General features: G+C 32.7%; 1 protein-coding gene across 1 annotated transcript in view; it reads left to right on the top strand.

The window, feature by feature from the left end:
- The window catches only part of LOC113395461 (uncharacterized), a 182,266-nt gene extending 167,197 nt beyond the window's left edge, over nucleotides 1–15,069 (top strand). The window contains exon 8 of the mRNA XM_064218636.1: nucleotides 14,886–15,069. Within this exon, the coding sequence (XP_064074706.1) occupies nucleotides 14,886–14,989 (104 nt within the window). The 3' untranslated portion in view covers nucleotides 14,990–15,069. The remainder of the gene's footprint in view (nucleotides 1–14,885) is intronic.
- The last annotated feature ends 9,499 nt before the right edge of the window (nucleotides 15,070–24,568 follow it).

Here is a 24,568-nt window from a genome sequence, read left to right as displayed (position 1 = left end):
GTAATATTGACACCTCAAAAATGCTTTATTGTGAAGTTTACTTGAACGAACTATGTTTGCTTTTGATTTTCGATTTTTTTATAAAATGCAAAGTAACAGTATATTAATATGCTTTTACTAAGAAAAGCTTTAACTCCTTTCTAGAGTGAGTTTTTGTCGCTCAATACATAAGTCAGAATATCTCACGATACGTAATATGTTTCGTCACGATGATTTTTCAATATTCTCAAATTTTAATCCCCGTGCTTTGGTTAAATTTCACGTGTTCTATCCAAAATACTATATAGATTAACATATTGAATACCATTGAAGAGACAGTACTACTAAACAGGATAGAAACAGGAAACTAAACAAGAAGCAGGATCGCTTTAACACTCTAATATTTGTTTTCCATTCTGTTGATGAAAGCAAATACTATGAACTCGTACCGTTGTAACTCAGTCGTGAATCTTAACTAATGATTCTGAGTACAAATCCGGGCGTTCAATGTTCCATACCGTGTTCGGCGGTAAAGGTGTACTATTGAGTGTGAAATAAACTCATATGCTTTATTTTTTCTTAGCTATTTTGATGTTTTATCCGATCAAATTAAAGAGGAGCGTACTACTGCTACCTTTTTTGTGTAAATGTTCTTCATTATTGTCGCCGATTATCAAGCGATTTTGATCATTATCCGACCAAAGTATATTCAGATATGAACAGATACATTAATTAAAATTAAAACATCAAAAATTCCAAACAAAGATTTAAAAAAAAAAACAATATTATTAGTATTAACTGAAATTGCTTTACCATAAATAGCTACTCGCTGAACCTACGGTTTAACCGCACGAAATTTACGAAACTTTACCCATAGCTCACAAGTCCTTACCCCTATTTTATCCCCTTGAGGCGAGAATCAAAAAACCTCACGTCCTTACTCGGTACTCAAACTATTTCCTTACCAAATTTCAACTAAATCAAACCTAAATTAACTCTTCTACTGTGAAAACCGTCGAACTTTGGAAAGCATCGCGCACTAATATACGGCAATCTAAATCCTTGTCCATCTTTAAGCATTGTTTGAAAAACGATTATCTCTCCATATAAATAATGTATGCAAGTTTGACATAATGTGTAGTTTTATAACTATGTATAATTATATAATATATATGTTATATTATTATTGGGATGTAGTTGTGTGTAGTTTATTATTTAACTTAAGTATAAGTATTCTTGTATTGTAGTTATTGTCTCCTCTCATTTTCTATTAAGCGCTTACCTGTTTTCGTTCTAAGTTCCTATCACCAAAATTTCTCTGTGAGAGATCGCTGTAAGCGATAAGACCGCCTTTGCACAGCATTCGTCAAATATTTTTGTTTCTCTTATGTACTCATGTGTTGTGCAATAAAGTATTTAAATAAATAAATAAATCTGTTCAGCAGTTCAATCGTGACGAGGTGACATTGTTAGTTTCGCATTTATATCATTAATATAGATTAACTTATTATTAATTAAACTTTGTTGAGTGGGATCGTCAAATTGTATCTTCGGAACAAAAAATCCAATTAATTATTCGATAAGGTAAGAAGCAAAGAAACATTTAAAGATGTTCAAAAGAATTAGATCGAACAGCTTGATCCAGTAATACCCATGCAATCATTTAAGTGAGATAGGGCACATTCAGACCTAATAGTCTGGATTCAGGCCAAACCCCCCCCCATGTTGCTAACAAACGACGCGATATATAATGCTGCACCGCCATACTGGAACAGCATTGAATTACAAGTGATGGGTGCATTGCGTCAGTTGTAATACTAATAATATTATTATTATATTACATTATATTTAATAATTTATCTCCTCTCTCATATCTGCATTTATGTGTTTTGATTCTAAGCTTCTTGCCTCTGAGAGATCGCTATAAGCGACGAGACCGTCCTTGGACGCCATTTGTTTAATATATATTTTTTGGTTACTCTTATGTTATTAACAGTATTTATAACGGGATATTTACCATGTTTTTTATTTTTATTTGATGGAGCTCGATATTTCGACATTATCTACGAATGTCTTGTTCACGTATCTTCACTTGACACTTCTAATGCCGTCAACATCTACCCGCAAACGTCAGTCTCGTGAACAAGACATTCGTAGATAATGTCGAAATATCGAGCTCCACCAAATGAAAATAAAAAACATGGTAAATATCCCGTTATAAATACTGTTAGTAATAAAAATAACCATGTTAATTTAAAATCTTACTCTTATGTTATGCAATAAAGTAATTGAGTAAATAAATAAATATAACTTTTATAATGTCACCGTTACTAGATACTATATTAAACTTGATGTAACCCTGTCGGCTGGTACCACCCAGTCATCCGATAGTCTACCGCCGTGTTGTTGGTGTGAGTGAGCCTCCCAAGGTAGGTCATGCATTGGCGATAAAAATATTATCTTTTATTTCTTGTTTCAGTAATGTATTTTAGTGATATACACTTAATACGACGTGGCGCGCTCGCCTACCCATAAAATAAAAAAATACAGTTTTAAATTTAAAATAAAGTAAAAATAACATAATGGGAGGGGAGCAAAATACAAGCAGCTTACCCCGTGGAATTACAATTCCAATTGTCTGAGCATAAAATGAACCAGCCTTCCTGAACGTCGAGCTTAAACTATGAGATCTGTTTTTGCACTATTGCTTTGAAGTCCGGTGTTGCAACTAGGAATGGGACAAATAAATAATTTGAAATAAAATATATTTATAAGGGCAATGCGTCATAAGTGTATATAATATTTTTATAGGTGAAGTTTTTCATTGATCTAGAGACTTCGACTACAATCAATCAAGAATTCAGGAAATTATTTATAATTGATTAAATCTGTAAATCAAAAACAACAACAATAATAATATTATATGCAATATTTAATTATCGAACATTTCTTTTGTTTTTAGTGTGGACTTTAACCTCGAAAAAGTAATAAAAATTAGAACGTAACGCTATAAAAGAGACTGCGTGGCAGGCACTGATTAATTTTCAAAATTCAGTTTTAGTGTTTATCAAAACCAGGCCCAAGACAAGACGAGAAAAGATGTCTCAAATATTTTATTTAAATTAATACGCATATCAAAATAAAATTTCAACGCACCTATTTCGAATTTAAAACGCTTTCAAAATGATAATATTAAAGCAAATCACGTTCGATTTTTATCATGAATATAATGATGATGAATAACTAAAACATCCAATAACTAATTAATACAGAATTTCAAGAATATAATATTTTTTACTTAGTTATCGTATCATTATAGTAAATAATAACAAACTTATTTATAAAATATTCACATTAATTACAAAAAAATCAGTTATATTTTGGGAATTTAATAGGTCCTGTGTTTAATAAAATATATCGCGACAGACGTTGTATTGACAAGAGAAATAAGGTCGAGCTTGTAAAGTCAAAGTCATAATAATTATTTATTCAACATTAAAGCGAAACACTTGTTCATTGAATGTGAAAAGTATACGAACAGTTTCAAAATATACAGCATAAACTTGAGAAAAACAGCGATTGAAACATAACTTAATTTTACAAGGTTATTTCTAAAACATTTATTACAATTAAATACCATCTTGTTAAAAAATAGACGAAGCCTATTCGACACTTTAATGCAAAACGATCTATGCAAATTAGTATTATTTTTCGTATAGCTAGTTCATTATACCTGATACGGCCTTGTGCCAAGCAGCAGCATTACCATAAGTAAAAACTATTGCTGCTTGATTAATACATCCTTCCTGAGGCACAGTACTCGTTTCTATAATAAAATTCCACAGCTATTTTTAACTTTGCCTATTAAAAAAATTAATGCTCATATAAAAAAAAACATTTAGAAATAAGGCATATTATGTACTCAATACAATATTATATTAAACATAAAAAAGAGTGGACTATGTATTTATTGTCTTCTAGGCAGGTTATATAAAAAAAAAATCTTGTTTACTGACATACTCCGTAATAAAAATGGGGGAAAAAGTAACTACTGAGTTTCTTGCCGGTTCATCTCGGTAGAATCTACATTCCGAACCGGTGGTAGCTTTAAATTATATTCAACAGAGTAACACGACAATTTAAAAGTACGTTTAGTTTTTTATTGTTGTGTTCCGGTTTGAAGGTTGAAAGAGCCAGTGTAACTATAAAGCAGGCACAAAGGCACAAAGCGCAATCTTAGTTTCCAAGGTCCATTGGCTAGGTAAGTAATGGTTATTTTTTCTTTGTCTATGGACACTCACCATGAGGTGGCCCATTTACCGGTCCGCCTACATATATAAAAAAATAAATATAATAAATAAATATTGGACAACATCACATAATAAAAATAAGGCATTAATGGCTACAGTGGTAAATTAATTACAAGAATATATAATATTTAATATAATATATATTCCACAAAAAAAAAACATCTTTATAAACAATTACATGTTTGAACTAGGACAAAAAGTCTCAATGTATAATAACATAGTCACCAAACGAAACACAGATCAAGTATCAGCTATAATAACTAGGCTAATTAAATAACTTGTGTTAAGGATAATCAGTCCTCTCCCCGAAAGTTGTAATAATTAAAATACATTAGAAATATCGCCTAGGTAATAACAAAACATATCTTATGAAAATTGTTTGTAGTAAATAAAATTGAGATATATTTTTATTTTGTATCTGTGTGCGTGACTGTGCGTGCGTGTTACTAAATGTGCGGGTGGGTGCGTGTGCGTGCGTGTGTGTGCGTGTGCGTGCGTGTACGTGTGTATGGGTCAGTTGAAATTAGGTTATAGAAGTAATGTATTTTTCTGTTTCATCGTACGTCTTGTTTAGCAGGAACGCAAACACGTTTTTTTTCACTGAGCTAGTGGCAATTTATATATAGACAAGTCTCCATTCAGCTTTTTATACAAGTAGGGACCAAGATAATAACCAAATCGTTTAGTGAAAACAAATTTTGGAGTGTGTAAGCAGCAAATGTTATTTTTGCGTCGTTTGACAATAGCAGTGTACGGAATCCTCTTATGTTGGTATAGAATTAAATTTAAGACGAATAATTGTCTTACGCTCGAACCCCACAATTTAAATATAACAAATTGGTTGGATAGAGTTGTGGCCGAAAAGTTGCCACGTTTAAGATGGCGCGTTGAGCAATTTCTAAGGGTTTCAAAATAGTTTTTAGTGCACCATCCCAACACGAGTTGCAGTATAGAATGAGAGATTGACACTTGCAGAACATATTTTTCGAATCACTGAAAATTTGCGCACTCTGCCTGTTAGTAGCTCAATATGATCTTTAAAATTTAAATGCTTTAAGTCGTATTGAAAAAAAATAACTAGATTACATTACGAAATTGATATTAAAATTTAAATACGAACTTAATGTTTAATTAATATCAAGCTTAAACCGTTTTATTGCAAATGCAAAAAACACTTACAGTGATTTGTAAGAGTTCTTTTTAAAAATATATATTTTACGTGGAAATAGGAAAATATTTTTCATATTAACCCTTTTAAATGATATGTATGGGGAATGTTAATGCTTGCCTGGTTTTGAATGGCTTGCGTACGTCATATGCTACCTAACCAATGCACTAGTTGACGGCTGAGTAACTGTCTTTACGATATTTTTATCCGACCGACGTTCATAATGCGAAGAACGGAAATATTCATGATGCGTTTAAATGAAAAAAAAAATACATATTTCCTATATTTGTTGAATAACATAACATTTTTTTTTTACATTAGCAGCCTGTAAATTTTCCACTGCTGGGCTAAGGCCTTCAAGAATTTCGTTGAAATTAGACACAAGCAGGTTTCCTCACGATGTTTTCCTTCACCGCCGAGCACGAGATGAATTATAAACACAAATTAAGCACATGAAAATTCAGTGGTGCTTGCCTGGGTTTGAACCCTAAATCATCGGTTAAGATGCACGTGTTCTAACCACTTGGCAATCTCGTCTTTTGTTGAATAACGTTTGCCTGCAAATTTGCTCATAAGAAATCGTAAATACGTAGTAAGATTAAACTTGTTCCTTCTTTAACTTATAAGCGAGTGTATACGATCACGAATACGAGGCGATAAGTCACATCGAAACATATTTCTCATTTTTAAAATTGACAGTTAAAATTCGACGAACTCCGTGGTCGAGTATTGTGTACACCGGTTTTCATGGGTACGCCACTCCGAGGTTCCGAGTTCTTTTCCCGGCCGAATCGATATAGAAAAAGTTCATTAGTTTTCTATGTTGTCTTGGGTATGGGTGTTTGTGGCACCGTCGTTACTTCTGATTTTCCATAACACAAGTGCTTTAGCTACTTACATTGGGATCAGAGTAATGTATGTGATGTTGTCCAATATTTATATATTTATAAAAAATTAAAATAAAGAAAATAATCTACGAGACTAATCAAGTGTCTTAATACACATTTTTAACGACATTAAAGTCTGAAGTATATATAAGTAGTTAATGAACATTACACAAAAAACTAGAGATATTTTCTAAATGAATCCTGTTTTGTACCAGCAACCGTATCGTCTCGATCGACGGTAAAGTGCATAAAACAGCACTTTACCTTTTCTGTTCAATAATTTTTTATGATATTATTATGTTGTACGTTACAAATATAATCTGTATTATAAACTGAATTTTTGTATTCGAACTAAGATATTATAATGTTAGCGAGCACTCTACTAGATGAAGTTGTCCGTCTGTATACTCCGAATCTCTAAAGCTGTTTGGTGTAACTGGTTATATATTTATTTACTTTTATGTCGAATTAAATCGGGAATAGAGATGAGGTGGAGGTTTTATTGAGTTATATGTTTCGACTAAGTTTTTTTTTTTTTTGGTAGGGTTTTGGGTAGGCTAATGTAATAGTCAGTTTTTTTTATTTGTATCGCTTCTGGTTTGGAGGGTAAATGCGTTGAGTGAGCCAATAGAATAACAGATACAAGGGACATAAAATCTTATATCCTCTGGTTTTTGCGGTGAATCGTATAGGATGTTGTGTGTGATTTTTTCTATGTGTAATTATAAGAAAAAGGAACGAATAATTTTTGTTTATGTTGTGAGCTCATTATATATTAAAATAAATTTCCCAAAAAATTGAGACTAGTAGGTGAGACAGACATTATTCTACCGTAAAGCAGCAACACTTAGTAATCTTGTGTTTCAGTTTGAAGGTTAAGCCTGTGTAACTATACGCACAAGGGTCATAACATCCTTACAATCCTTGCTAAGGTAGCTCTTTGGCAATGTAATTGTTATAATTTCATATGGCGTCAATGTCTCTGGCCAACGATGAACGTGTTAGATTTTTTATAGAGACTCAATACATTATGTCAGGATATTTTAAGATAATTTCTGTTTCTTTATTACTTTATTATATTTTAAGGTTATAGGACAATAAAAGATTATATATTAAACACAAATATTTATTTAGCCATTATAATAGCTGTAGTAATCGTAATATTGTATCAATTAATAATTACAATAAAACCAATTACCTTAATACTAACTTTGTATCATCATAATTACAAAAAAAAACACAATTCATACATTCATCAATAATTTAACAAGCAATAAGAATTATACTATATCACAAAATTATATCCTACCTTAAATGTTAGCACCTTGCTGGTCCAGGATCAAAGTGAAAAGTAAAAGTACTTTTTTTTTTTTTTTTTTTTTCGAATTGATAGTAGCTGTTGGCCAGAGTGGCCTCTACAGCGTCACCGGGCGGGTGGGCGAGTCGCAGAAGACTCAGCCGGATGTTGAGAGCCCACTGAAGGGCTCAGAGTACGCGCGTCCTAAGGGCGCCTCCTGTGAGGCCGGACCTCGGCTTAGGACGCCGTCGACGTCTGGAGGGAGGACTATGTGTGCTCTGAGACCCGTCATGCGCCTAGGCGCGGACGGTTTATAATGAACGAGGGACCTCGACCCCGCCGGCGGGGTCGGTGTGTGTTAATTGTGTTTCCTACCGGGGTAGCGTTCGCCGATGTGATTGCATCGGCGGGGGCACTTAGAACGTCCTTAGGACGTCTATGTGTCGGACTAGGTAAAAGTATTTCCGAGCTTCCATCGCTTATATAGGCCTCACTACAAATCACGTGACTCACAATACTGAACAGAAAAGTCAAAATACCCTCTTATTTAATATCAATGTTATTATAATTAAAAAATAACTTAAATTTAATTATTATTATTACTGAATTTATTAAAACATTCAATAAATAATGTAAGCGTTTTTGTAACCATCTAATGTTTTAATAATTTTCCACTTAATCTGACAAACGCGTACCATCAGATAGACTATGGTGATCGTCGAACAAACCATGTTAAAAAAACCAACGTGAGGTTGTCCAGTATGTACAAGTTTTATATAAATTAAATATATTTTTATTCAATACTCTTTAATCGTCAAGCGCTGTCTCTGTTTCGATCATCAACTTGTTTATATTAAATAAAACAACAACTGGATTTATTTATTCCAGAAATTTTATGGTTTAAATTTTTATAAAAAATATATATATATGTTTATTAAAATTGCACGGTAAAATATCTCACGATATTTGAACCGTAACAGCCGTGCCTTGTTGTTTAATTTGGTCTTTACAAATCGGTATGAATGACAATTTTATACAGTTGCCATATTGGTTAAAGTTTATCGTTACTGCTTTCCGTCCATACAGCATGAAGTGCCTTCTTCTTCTTTCTTTTTTCTTGGTGGTAGGGCTTTGTGCAAGCCCGTCTGGGTAAGTACCATCAACTTATCAGGTATTCTACCACCAAACAGCAGTACTCAGTATTGTTGTGTTCTGGTTTGAAGGATGAGAGCCAGTGTAACTACAGGCATAAGGGACATAACATCTTGGTTCCCAAAGTTGCAGCATTGGTGATGTGAGGAATGGATAATATTTCTAACAGCGCCATTGTCTATGGGCAATAGTGACCACTTACCATCAGGTGGCCCATTTGCACGTCCGTATAACGATATTTAAAAAAAAGAAAAGTTGTACAGTTTAAAAATAATCTTCTTCAATAGACGGGATACGTTAAAGTCTGTTAGTTCCTGAAATTTACGCCCCCTACCGTGCTCTAGCTTTACAAAGACGTTATACTTGTAGTTTAAGATGTCCTTAGATATTTCAAATGTTAAGAATATATATACTTTTTTCAGTGTACGGTTTATGTTAAAATAAGCACTTATAAACGCATATTGCAACCGTGAAGTATGATACCTGACTTAGTAAGAGCTTAAATAGGTCAACAGATTTACGCAAATGAAGCTTTAACGGATTAATATTAGTCAGGAAGGTAAGCTGTGATTATGACGTCACAGCATGGCGAACGACATGCATGAAGCTGAAATAATAGCCTTTGGAATAAATTATGAAAATTAAAGTTAAAATGGTAAAGGATATCCGTATGTACAGTGAGCCACATATCTCGACGTTGCACAAGTGCGATTTATAAAACTTAGGAATAACGTCTTCCTGACCGTTCACGGTCAAGACAGCTTTCTTGACCACAAGACAGCTTTCGAAGATTAGCCAATTATGCATTATTATTATTGTGCACAAGTGTACATATTTGTGCATTATCACATCAGTATCCCCTCACGTTCTTACTACGGTGAGACAGCATTACGACTCGTCTGAAAAGTGTTTATATTCAGAGGCTTAACGTGCTTTCCGAGGCACAAGGACATAGAGGCAGGTTATTTACAACAATATAATTCGATCGTCTAAAAAATAAAAAATAGCCTCAAACTTAATTATGTCGCCTAATAAATGAAAGATGATGTGTTCTTATATTATAATGTTGCCCAGCTGTAGGACATAATAGCCCAGCTATGTCCTACAGCTGAGCTGTTCAAAGGCCACCTCTGTCTTTTGAGAAGAAGGTTTAAAGGTCACTTTACGTCGCTGATCCAATGCATTATTTGTGAATACAGGTGGCAAACTCTCATCCACCAAATTCAAGTTTCCTCACGATATTTTCCTTCACCGCCGAGCATTTCGTATTATATATAAAACAAAGATTTTGAGCTCAGAATCATTTAAGATTAACTTCTTCTAACAGCTAATACAAAATCTCACACATTATTAATTGTTCTTGCAAATGCAAATTTTCGTTTAATCTTCGTTTTTCTAGTTTAGTTTTTGACTGAAATTAATCTAATGATAAAAATGAAAATTATTTTTCAATGATAGAAAAAAAATCTTGGCCCTCGAGTTAGATCAAGGTGCAACCAATTTTCTTGAACGTCGTTCATCTACTTCATCTCCAGGAATAATGGAATCCAATACATTAATTGTTTTCATAATAACAACTTTTGTATTATTTTTCACAGCTCCCATCCATTTCTCCCTGTTATATTGTAAGACACCCAATTATAATGATAAATAACCGCAACCCAAGGATTGGTTTTCTCATCCAGGGATCATATAGGACGTATGAGGAAAAACTTTCTACATCCAATTTATATGGTTCTGTTTTTGTTGCTGCGATGAGTTTTAGAAAAAAGCGAGTTTTCGTACAATAATAGATGGGCGCGTCATCAAACGTCGATAAATTGTTTCGGTAATTCCATGGATCCTGTTTGAATCTAACGAAGCTACGTGATCCACCGCAAATTATAATTATAGTCACAATTTTTTGTTTATCCATTTATAGTTTTAGGCAGATGGATTGGCACATATGGGGCTTATGACGGTCAGTGTTCTAGCGTCCTTAGACTTTAGTTCTGTAAAAAATATTAAACATTATTTTACAGCGCCGTTTTTATAGGCTACTCGCTCACTCATTCTTCAATTTGGACCACAATAATACTAAGTGAGAGCTATTGGCCGTAAATAAGTGTTGAAGGGTACCCTCTGTCTGGTCACTTTCAACAATGGTTACACGTGAACAAAACATACGAGGTAAGGGGCAGATAGTGGCCAACGGTCCATACAAATTCAGCGCAGTAACAATAATGTTTAATATTTTTAAGAACTAAAGTTCAGGACGCTAGAACATTGAGCGTCATAGCATATGTGCAATCATTGCTAACTATAATGGAACACAAATTGTGATATATTATAATCGCGCTAACGAAGTGTCATTGTAAATTCAGGATCATGGAATTGAAACAATTATGGTTTCAGTGAAGGCATTATCTCAGTCGACCGTAGTAGCAAGATAACAAATCCACACTTGTTGAGACTTTGAAAGTTTAATATTATACTCTTTTAACTACGATTACTAGCTACAACTTCCATCCTGGTATAGGATAGTTTGCTGGCATCATATGTAGAGGTTTACTCTCCTACTAGCCTCCGTAACTTAGATTTGCGTACATAGTACTTACGCGGAATTCTGAGTCGTTAATCTCTTCGAGGGCTCCAGCAAAAATATCCATAGTACAGAATATAATTTACATAACATAATCAGCCTGTAAATTTCCCACTGCTGGGCTAAGGCCTCCTCTCCCGTTGAGGAGAAGGTATGGAGCATATTCCACCACGCTGCTCCAATGCGTGTTGGTGGAATACACATGTGGCAGAATTTCGTTGAAATTAGACACATGCAGGTTTCCTCACGATGTTTTCCTTCACCGCCGAGCACGAGATGAATTATAAACACAAATTAAGCACATGAAAATTCAGTGGTGCCTACCTGGGTTTGAACCCGAAATCATCGGTTATGATGCACGCGTTCTAACCACTGGGCCATCTCGGCTCTGAATATAATTTGATGTTATTAAATAAAAACACTTTTCCTTTTCGCTAGCTCCAATACAAAAATATTAACACAATACATGAAAAAACTCTGCGGAAACTTCAATGCTTCTATTTTTACTACTAAAAATTTTAAATGAAATTGAACAAAATCAAATATTTAATCCACAATATTTATATAATGAAGGAAATCTAAGAAATGTACACTCGAGCACGGTTCCGTATTCGCAAAAGAATTTCCAACAAATATACTAATGATAATATCAATATACAAGCGAATCTCTTTCTCCGTTTCTTTGAAATATGCAGCTTTAGAACTGTCGACGTAATTAGACGAGCAAAACTCTTTCGATGAATTTACATTAGCCTAGGCTCGTAATAGCAATTTTTTTTTGTTCATATATATTCTCGACTATGAGTTCCTATTTACAAATTCATTTTTATATCAGATATTTTGAAGTTATTCTTTTGGCGCGTTAAAAAAAAAATGCGAGTAAATTTGTAAGGTCCGTCGACCTGATGAAGTTGCTCACTAAACCGCAAATTAAGTAAAGTCACTCGAAACAGAAAACTAATAAATACATTTAGCACAATCATTACGATTATATCATTAAACAGATTCTTATTATCTTTACTTATATATTTATTATTTATATTATTATATTAACTTGGTGATAGGGCTTTGCGCAAGCCCATCTGGTTAAATATCACCACCACCACCACCACCCACTCATTAAATATTCTACTCCCAAACTGCAGTACTCAATATTGTTGTGTTGCGGTTTGAAAGGTGAGTGAGCCAGTGTAACTACAGGCACAAGGGACATAACATCTTAGTTCCCAAGGTTGGTGGCGCATTGGTGATGTAAGGAATGGTTAATATTTGTTACAGCGCCATTGTCTATGGGCGGTGGTGATAATTAATAAATAGGCCACTTACCATTAATTGGCTTATTTATTAATTATTCGCATGCAATGAAGAACTGTTCTTAATTACGCCCAAGAAGTTCTGACGCGCGTACTTAAGTTACAGAATATCAGCATATACATCAATATACCGTTGTACCAAAGACATTATAAATTAATGAAATCATGAAAAAAAAAAATCGTAGACTTTCATCATCGATAAAACAATATCAGAAGTATATAAAATTATATCACAATGGGTATCGGACGAATTCCACAACGCCTATAAGTTTCCAGACAATTCAACTGATGTTGATGAATCTACGATTTCGGAATTACATCCATCGTTTTCAGTATTAAAGACAAAGACGGAGTAGATAATGAATGTACTATATAAATTAGATGGCTTGTAAATGGCTCGGCGGTTTTAGTAGTTATGCGCCCATTCCTTAGGTTTAATTGAAACGGTAAAGGGAATAAGGGTTCGAGCTAAGGTGACAGGCGATGCGAAAACCACACCTTTATGACTAAACAGTGGATCGATCAGTGCATAAAATATCGACACAAAAATATGTACAAATATATCTGTTTGAATCCTTTGGCTTTGCGTAGATATGTGGGATCACTCTGAATCTTCTACCGCATTTTTCACGGGGAATGTTCCGAGGAATTCTTTGGATTAAACCCGGCTGCTGAATTTTACCTTCGGATATCTCGTCAAAATTTCAATTTTCACTCGCGCCACCTAGATGTCCGAAAATCCCCAACAGCGCGATTTTTAAGACATTTTCTGCACAGCCACTCTGTGGAACCAGCTTTCGCCGGCGGTTTTTACCAACCGATACGACTTGGGAACCTTCACGAAAAGAGCGTATTCATTTCTTAAAGGCAGGCAACGCACCTGCAAGCCCCCTGGTTTTACAGATGTCCATGGACGGTGGTAGTCACTATCCAACAGGTGAGCCTTCTGCCTAAACTAAACCTATAAAAACCAAAAAAACTTTCATTGACCACATTCTTTAACTACTCATGGGTGTTAACCAAAACGTGACAATTGGAGTTTCAGTAACTCGGTACTATAGGTGGAAGTTTTCTGTCCTTTAGATTATAAAGCCGCATAATCAGTGGTCTTAAGTCGGACAAGTTGTGACCAATATAAAATTGTTAAGTTTTTCTGTAGAGAAAATGAATAGAAGCCCACTGGCTTGAAACGTATGTAAAGCTTTTGCTCCTGTTCGTGAACGTGCAATATATTTCTTGCATATCTGTATCGGTCTTGACGTCGATAGGTTATATATAGTTATATAGATAGGTATATAGATAGATAGGATATAGATAGGATGGGTAGAAAATACGCTTAGTGGTTTAACCATCGTCATCCAACTATCATGGTCAACACAATAAGTTTTTATATTGCATTAATTACATGAAAAACGTATTTTACAAAAACATATGAATAAACCGTCTAACGGAATTCTTTGATTGTAAACAATCCTTCTATCCCAGATTGGTTGAGACTTAAATTCTCCACTGTATTTATAGATAGCGCTTAACAAAAGTTCCGTTAATTGGCATTTACGATACACATGGGTCGAGATAAGATGGTTCTATTTTACTCTGTCGGAACCAGACGGCACCTTCGTGGAAAACTATTACATTATAAAATAATTGTGTTATAACAGTAAAGTAAGGCAGCAACCCATAAACGTCGTTCTTGGGCAAAGACCGCTCTTGCCAAGGAAAAGAATTTTGAGTTTATTCAACGGGTTATTGCATATACTTTTATTTACGTGGTTTTATAATTTCTCGTACAAGATTTTTCATAATATTTTCTTTTACGACCTAGCACGCAATATAATTTTATTGTAAAGACTTTTTTCGACGTATTTAATAGATTTGTTTTTAAACTGATCACACTGATCAAACTAGTTACGGATGCAACTCGTATATACTTTGACGTTTGTACGGCGTAAAGTTTGTACGGGCTTTTTTATCGTCGCTGGGGAAATATTTAAAAAATATACCTAGTCGCTTAGGGTGTTATCTCGTATTCTAGGATTCCTACTGATTGAAACTCCTGCAATGCTTTGCTATAAATTGGAACAGTCGATGCCCCACATCTTGCAATATTCAAGGCTCAACAGAGTTTCTGTTCTCAACGTATCGGTACTTCAATTATGTATTAAAACAAAATTAATAAAAATACCTTTTGTTCTCAGGTGAAAATCCAGCGGCGATGCAGTCTTCATCACCCAGCTTCATTCAGGTCAACATCAGAAGATTAACCTATGTCCTGACTTTCCTCAATCTAATTATACGGTGACAATTACAATAGAGACTAATTAACGTAAATTGTACCCTAATCTGTAGCTTATACAAACGATTTTCGCGTGAAATTAAATTTGACACTTTTAAGCAGAAATTAATTCAATGTTATTTTCATTTTTATCACATAGTAATGAAAATGTTTTAGTAATTATTATTATGTGAATCAAATATACAGTAGTAATTATTGCATTTTCAAAATAATAATTATGTAAAATGCGAACATACTTTAATAACTTGTTGAATATTACATCGATGAATTCATTTTTTTTTTTTCTAATACATAAATAATATTTGTACGCATTGGAATTTCAAATACAATGGAATTTTAACTTGAGATTTTTTAATTGTCATAGTATGATAATATTGGTTATACATAAACAAAAACAACATTTTTTAAACGACAAATGATGACAGACGTCAAGGGTGAGATAGTTATGATATAAAAGGTATAATTTCTAGCAGTTTTTTTCTTAGGATCAGATCATTAGTTCCGGGGACTAATTACGAACAAATAAAATTTACCTCTTTATAATACTATTAATTATTATGTATTATATAAGATTAACTTTTTGGTTGTTAAATTAGTAGGTTTAGTGTTCACAGAGACCGTAATCATTACTGAACATTTATTTTTCTTTTATTTGCGAAATGTTATCATATGATATGGAAACTCTAAAGCAGGTAGCTTCATACTGAAGTATTTTGTTTTTGCCTGTTTATATGCAGATTTTCATATCTCTGTACTCTAGCAATTTCAGAAGCCGCTCATTTCGCTTTCCAATCACGTATCGAAACTGAAATTCAGCGCTAGGAGACGTCGAAACGTCATGACGCGAGAGAACCACGTTTTGAGTAAAGACGTTCAGAAATCAGTGGCCATGTTCTAAGTGATATTTCATATGACGTCATATTAAAACATTTTCATACAATATTATGATATTTTAATTTCGTATTTGACAGAATACAGATAGTTTTGTCGATCTATACCCTGGATTTTTTTTTTTTTTTAAAAACGTTTTTCTACAAATGGATACTCAAGATGTTAAGTAATTTTAGGAATTATGGAATTGAATTAACATTATAAAATAAATATGTTTACATATTAGAAATTCTAATTATTTTATTTAAAATTTCTTCAAATGTCTTCAAATTTAGTTTCGCGCTTAAATCAACGTCAAATAAAGGAATTTTAGTAAGATTTTATTTAATATCATTATAATATACCGTTATAAAGATTTAGGATATCAATGTGAATATACTAAGAAAATTTAATTCTAAGAGCACATACAAACACGATATTAATATAAAAATATATTTATAACGTGACTAGGGAGCTGAAGAAAATAATTTTCATAGAATTAAGTACTTTCCTTATATTATGGAAACTTTATGAAAGATATAAGAAACGGTTATTTCAGATACAAATCAATATGTCATTCAAGTAAACTTTATAATAAAATATTGTTTAATCGTTAATATTTGAACTCTAACACCGTTTCAGAAAGCAGTCTCCAACGAGAAGAAACAGCAAAAAAACTCGCACAGTTGCTCTTGTCAAATAAACAGAATTCACAATTATTGTTGAATCTGTCTTCTGTTGGAACCCGTGCTTAAATCCAGCGATATTGTCCAAAAAATATTATTTATTGACTAATTTAGTCTTATTAAAATTCAAACCCAGATTAGCACCATTGAATATCCATGTACGTAATTTGTGTTTATAATTCATCTCGTGCTCATCGATAATCTCAATGGAATTCTGCCATATGTGTGTCCACTAAGCCCCATTCGAGCAGCTGAAATGAGCTCAAATCTTCTCCTCTAAGGGAGAGAATGCCTTAACCCAGCAGAGGGACATTCACAGGCCTTTACTTGTCAAAGGCAACAAGTTGGTAAAATATCAGCAGATGTATTAATCATACACGGCCTCTGATGATAACATTCAGATTATTTTAAAAATAAATTGGAAAAATCCAGGACTCTGACTTTTGTAGTTACTATTATTAACAATATTATCAATTAAAATATATATTTATGTCGTATTTAAGGCTTCGGTAATAAGTATCGATTACCCAATATCGTATAAAGCTTAATTTCAAAATAGGAGTTCGCAAAATTGTCAAACATGTCTGCTATATTTTTTTTTCTTTTTAATACGTGAAAAAATAGTATCGAATCAAATGGATGCAACAAGAAGCATAAGCAAATGTACCATTTCTTTTTTTTTACTTTTTAAAAACTAAAATCCATTTAAATGTACACTGTGTGCTCCAATTTTTTGGAATAGTTTTGAATATCAGCCTCAGATGCATACATTACTACGAGCAAATGCTGTAGTACACTATTCTTTTAGAAAATATAGATATTGTTCAAATGCAAAAACAACTAAGCGTAATTAACCAAAATTGCACTTTACATATAAAAATCACACAATAAACTGCTCCTCAGCTCCCAAGTCATTCGTAACTTGAAAAAATAATTAAAAACTTTGTTTTAATTACTTACGGAATGTAATTTTTATAATGTGCTAAAAATACACGGAACTATGACAGAGAACCAGATAATTAAACTATGTATGTATAAATCAATTTGTATGTATGACAATGTGTTAAATAAATTTAAGGATTATTCGTTGTAAATGTTATAAGTAATAACAATTTTTTTTAAGGATATTATGGTGATAAATGTTAAGTTAAATGAGGTAATCTGGATTATTTGTAAAAAGAGAACATTATCATTTATTTATTTGATTTTATTTAATATAAACCGGATGGCCTAGATCTGGATAGGAATCTGAGTAAACGCCGTTGAGTTTTCATGTTTATAATTAATCTTCGTAATGTCGGATCAAATTCTGCCAAACGTTTATCCATCAAATCCATATCCTTCGCCTTTGACGGAATAGAGAATGCCTCTACAGAAGAATGGATCTAATTCTAGGTAGCAAAATCCACGTGACCTGGTTTTAAATAGTGTTTAATGAATTTATAATATACCCATTTTCACTTAAGCCTAATTGGTCTTGGGCAAGGATTGTAGACGACGAAAATTTTACTAATCAAGTGATGTCATGAATTCATCCATGTATTACTGTAATTACAATTTTTGATAATTCAAAGTCATATTCGAAATCTTTATTTAATTTGGTATAAACTTACTTATTAAATAAAAATCTTTAACAGATTTGGAAATCCTCAGATCTGTTCTTATTTATTTCGGTTATATCAGGTTACAACTTTGGTAGTGAAAAACATACTTTCGAAGAGTTCCGTCTTTAATGGTAATATGCCAGAAATCTTTACACACTTGCTAATAATTTACTTGGTGGTAGGCTTTTATGCGAGCCCGCCTGGTCAGGCTATTCTACCGCAAAACGGTAATTAGTAACGGTAGTTAGTATAATTGCGTTCCGACTTGTAGGTTGAGTGAGTATATTTATTTTTATTATTATTTTTTATGATATCGGTAGGCGGACGAGCAGATAGGTCACCTGATGGTAAGTGGCCACTATCGCCCATAGACAATGGCGCTGTAAGAAATATTAACCATTCCTTACATCACCAATGCGCCACCAACCTAGGGAACTACACTGGCTCACTCACCCTTCAAAACGGAACACAACAATACAGAGTATGCTGTTTGGCGGTATAATATCTGATGAGTGGGTGGTAGCTACCCAGACGGGCTTGCACAAAGCCCTACCACCAAGTAGTTATATCGAATATCTTAGCGTTTTGACATCCTAGCGCCAATGATTGGTGGTGACCACATACCATCAGGAGTCGGTGAGTGTGGTATAACAAAAATATAAAATCAAAAACAGAAATATTTTAATTAATCTACCAGATATGTCAATATCCAGATAGTAAGCACTGACGACCATTCATTAATTTTTATCTTGTACATTTATATAAATTATCGGCTCGAATTTCTTGATATACGAATTTGGTAAGCTCTGTACACAAGCCGGTACGGAAAATTACACCAAATTTATATCTTAACATATAATTGTTTAATAGTAATTATTATTTTCAACAACATTCTCCACTAGGATAAAATAATTGGCCATTAATATTTCCTTTCAAAGAATTGTTGTAAAGACTATTCCATTTACTATAATAGACGTACACGTGAAATTCTTCATACAACATTGAAAACAATTGCTCATTATAATAATTACCGTTTGACATTTCAAAGCAATTTATTCAGATTCTTTGATAAAGGATGCGTAAAATTTGTCTATATCTAAAGTAATAAAATGCGAAATACGAATTCCAAAACAATTGCCATTTTCCCCAGCTGATTTTGTTTTGGACGTGCAGTTTTGACTATATGTTCACCCTACCCTATCTTTCTGTTTGTCTGTTTTCTATTTTCATCAAGTCAAGGCATTATGTTAAGGTGTCTGGCATAGTATTAACGTATTGTTGTTTGTAATTACCATTTTTTGAATCAGATTTTGATGTGACTTACTGCACTAATTGCCATACGCAAATGGCCAATGAATTCAATCGATGAGCAAAAGCTCCAAAACTTCAGCTTTCAAGGCCCCAAATTTTTAACCAAGTCTTACCATTTCGATTCACTAATGTAACTTCAACCGATAGCAATATTCTTGCAAAAATGTTCCCACTCCTTGGCTGCCACTTTTCCTTTTAAAGATAAAATGTTTTTCTCTTAAAATACCTCACCACAAATGCTGTTTTATTAAGATTATTTGCAGGCAATAAATCGATTATAACAAAAATAATACTTCAAAACTAAATAGTACAAAACCAGACACTCCGTTGATTCTAATCAATTTGATCTTCAACCATTATCTATATGACAATATAGTACTTAATGGGCGTTCAGAAACAATTTTAGTTTGAAATTTACTTTTAAGCTCCAAAGAAAATATTTATTGTTGACACAAATTACGTAAAACAATCCCGTCCCGAAAAACTAATTTGGCACATTTTAGAAGACATATTAATTATACGAAAATGACTACAAAGTCATTTCACATAGCAGTTTTGTATACTTTATGCGAATAAGTTAGCATACTGAATTTGCATGAGCAAATTTGCCTGTTTCGATCAATAAAAATATTAGTACTCTATTATTGAGTTAAACATAATTATAATAATTCAGAAAAAATAACCAAAAAAGTAAACATTATCTGAAAATATAATATAGAACATATTTATTAGCAAGTGTCATTGAAACCGAACTCCATTTGTTTGTCTTAACGTCAAAACATTTATGATTGGCGTATTTTCTCATCTATAAATAACGTATATTTATTGGATGTCTGGTAACATTTGGTGGTTTAGTAGGATATTTATGTTTTGTAGGAAAAACCGACAGAAATGACCCAGTTGTTCGAACACATCAAGCTTAGGCAAGAACCACTGCATGTCTGATGAAAATCTGCCAATCCTTATTGGTGCGTTGTGTAATAAACTCTAAACCATCTCTTAAATGAGAGAAGACTTAAATACAGTTGGTATTTTATGTTTTGACGAAAATAATTGATAAAACAAATTAAATTTATTTATAATAACTATTTAAAAAAACCCTTTTAAAAATAAGCTTTTATTTAATATTTATCCTGATGTTAATAACATTTAGTACATTACATTCCATCGTCATTAGCTTCCAAATTGGTAACAAAAATTAAATTCTATGAATGATTTGAATTATAATTCAGTAGCAATATATGACCTCTACATACTAGTAATATTATCAATGTACTGAGTAATGATTGAAGTGTATAACGACAGAATAATTTCATAGAAATATTGCACAAAAGTTCGAACTTGAAAATTTACTTCGTATCCAAAGAATTTTGGCCTCATAATTTAAATATTTTGAAGATCTCCTAGCACGACTTTAATCACCACACATCGTACGGTTCTTTATACTTAAAATTATTATATTTATTAAAATATCGTATTTAAGTGTCTATCATAACACTGTAAATAAACATGTTATTTGTGATATAAACGGACAAACTCACAAAATTGTTAATATCTGTAAATAATATGGATTATTTAGTATAAGGTCATACAAGTATAATAAAATTAATTGTTCATTTTTACCCGTGTTTTATTTATTATTAATTTTTATTTAAGGAAGGTGCAGTGTACCTCCTTATTGTAAATTATAAAAATCCACTGACTTTGGCCATTAAAGTCAAAAGTCTTTATTAATATTACACGTTCTCGTTGATTGTCAAAAAATCTAACACCGGTTTCGCAAGTAACATCTCCGACCAGAGTAGAACTGGCGAAAGAAAATCAGCGGAACTCTTCTTTTATTAGTCAATTGTTTTTAGAAAGCTAATTTTTACATTCGTGTAAGAAGTCATTGTTTAATATTCTCTACCACAGACGTTCCTAAATGTTTTTATTTTAATATTGCCTTTGAATAATATGAACATATTTTTTTTATGTGTGGTCAAATAAGATACCTGACGGTAAGGTGAGGCGGTTGAATTAAAATGTACCTGCTAAGCGCAGTTCTTATTTTATTTATAAATAAATTACACCCCAACAAAGCCGGAGTAGGTTGTTAGCTACTATATATTTTCAAATATTATTAATATACACATACAATTCAGACTATCATAAAATAACATATTTTTCATATTATATTTTCAGTTAAACAATAAACAAAGACTGAAACTCAAAAGCAATCGATCCTTTAATACAATTACATACAATTGTATATACCTTTAAATATTCCTTAAAAAATATAACCAGAATTCTCCAAGTTTCACATTGTTTCCAGGCTCTAAAATCCTAGCTAATCCACTTATAGCAAAGTTTATCCCAAGGAAAATTCTCTTATTGCTTACAATTTCATATAATCCAGCTATAACCGTACCTTCAACCTACATTATGCCCTTAAGGGAACGTTAGGACAAAGCTCAGAACAAACTCGACATCTCGGTATAAGTAGAAAGGGCCCAAGGGTTACCCAATAAAGGTACGTTATATTTAATGTTAACACCGATGACGATAAAGTACATCTTCTGGAAAAAATATGTCGCACTACAGTAAATATGAAAATAGTATCAGAATAGGTACTTATTTTGAGACAAGCCTCTTTGGTATATATTGTTGATAGTTTATACGACTTCAGATACCAAGGTTTTTATTTCAAATCAAGACAGACTTTTAGATTAAAAGTTCAGTTTATTTTTTCACTATGATCCTTATGATGACGATATTACTTGGTGTTGAGACGATAGTTCGTCTGAGTACAGGCATAGCATCATCATCAATCATACCCAAGGTCGTTTGCTCGTTGGCGATGTGAGGAACAGTTAATATTTCTTACAGTGCCAATGTCTATTGGGGGTGGCGATCACCTACCATCAGTAATTTTTGGTAATTTGCTGGTCCACCTACTCAATTAAAAAATACACATGACACAATTTCTTCCAAAAATTTAACACTGTATATATCATATTTTTTACCAGCTGGTTCATCGCAGCCTCGTTAGCGTAAAAATCTATTAACTATCTTTGTTTTACTCGAACCTAAAATAAAAAGTCGACTTGTTTATTTGATATTTTATTATACGTTACAGAAAAAAATCGATATCTTAAATATCAAGGTGAAGTGGTAGACTTGCTTATCCCATTAGAAGATTTTTTCCAACACCATCAAGAATTAATAAATGAAGAGTAAAAACATTTTTTATTTGGAGCTTTCGTTTGGAGCGTCTTTGCATATCCTGTAGACCATTCATGAGTCCCTTCGTCCAGATTGGCACGTTAATATAGAATCAGATCAAGCTTACCATAAAGAAACATTTTTATCTTCTCTGAATCAACTTTTCAACACCAAAAATAAGAGCTATAGTGGTGCTAATTCAACTTGTAAGATTTAAACAAATAAATATTTTAGGTTAAATAAAACCTTATAAAAAATAATTTCAACAAACGTAAAATAATTCAAAATCAAGAATATCAGAATATCACATATTATGAAAATTTCAGATTAATCAAAAGACTCGCTAACAGCAAATTATTATTCTATAATGCACTAAAGTTATTAGACGCGAATTAATTACAGCGCGTTGAAGATTAAACAAACGCATTATAGTTTAATTTAGAGTTCGTGTTTTGTTGTATTGCATTTATGCAACAATTTGATAATATACAATCTAAAGTTATAACAAGTTACGAACCAACAACATGAATAGTCATTTTACATATATTTGTATTTAAATTCAGTCAGAATTCATTGGCATACATTTGGCGTGAGGGAATTAAGAAATTGCTGGGACTGGAATATTATGTATTTAAACAAAATAACTCATTTTGTACAAAATAAATATGTACTGCACTTTAGTTAGCTTGCGTATAAATAACCAGCTAAGTGTAAGGAAATAAGGGTGTTCCAGTGAAAGCTGAGGCGAGACCCAGGGGACGAGACCTGTTTCTACTTCGGATCGAGGTTTAATCATCAAAAACAAGAGGTAATTAAATTTGTAATTGAATCTATCGATAAAGGTATAACATATTGATGGCATTTTATTTTCGTATAAAATAAGTGGGTGATTGGTACATGGACATTTGACAGTGCGTGTTCACCGCTGCCCTGCTGCTGCTGTACGAAAAATTGATTCCTCACATCGCCAATATGCAACCAAACATGGGAAATAGGATTTAAAAAGTAACGTCCCTTGTGATTGTAATTAGAAGAGCTCACTCAACCTTCAAACTGAAACAAATGAATACTAATTAGTGTTCCTTAGCGGCAAAATAAGTGACGAATAAGTGCTACCCAAAAGGGATTATATTAAAATATAAATAAGGTTCAATAACAATGCTAATTATGACCATATCCAGTAGATGTATTTAGTCCTAACTGTGCCCGCGACTTCGTGCGCGTTTGATTTTAACAAAAAAGTTATCGTTCAGTTCCCAGATTTTACTATAACTTATTAATTCTGTAATAGTCAGCTTTTATGATATTAAGTCGTTGGTGGGAGGCATCCGACGTGACGTCAGAGTGGTGGCATGTGCGAGAGCTGCGCGCGTTACTGGACAGTCTTTGGAAATTTTCATCAGTATTTTTTATGTAATTCTAAAATAAATGTAAGTTACTCATTATTACATCAGCTATTTGTGAAATAAAATCGCGTCAAAAAAGATCAAGCTGTTCCAGAGATTAGCTGGAACAAACAGACAGACACACAGACTGATAAAAATCCTAAAAATACCGTATATACATACACATGCATTTAGTAAGAAGCGGTTATTTTAATTTTACAAACAGATACTTCAATTTCATTGTATGTATAGATTTACCAAAAACATTTTTATCTCACTTGCTCCTTCACGTATTGTAGAAATTTATTTTCGTTTTATATTCATTTTCGAAAGTGATTACAGTGATATAAATTTACGCCATAATTATTAGAATTTAATGTACCTGATTCATCCAACAATGCAACAATTTTCCTATAATTTTTATATTTCATTAAAATATAAAGATAACTATTTTTTGTGGTTCAGTATGTCAGCAACTGATTAGCCTTGAATATCGTTCGTGGCGTGATCCGAGTGATCTCTAAT

The sequence above is a fragment of the Vanessa tameamea genome, chromosome 23 (assembly GCF_037043105.1).
Source record: "Vanessa tameamea isolate UH-Manoa-2023 chromosome 23, ilVanTame1 primary haplotype, whole genome shotgun sequence".
Taxonomy (NCBI): Eukaryota; Metazoa; Arthropoda; class Insecta; order Lepidoptera; family Nymphalidae; genus Vanessa; species Vanessa tameamea.
The sequence above is the reverse complement of the archived record's forward strand: the minus strand, read 5'-3'. Positions and strand labels throughout refer to the sequence as shown.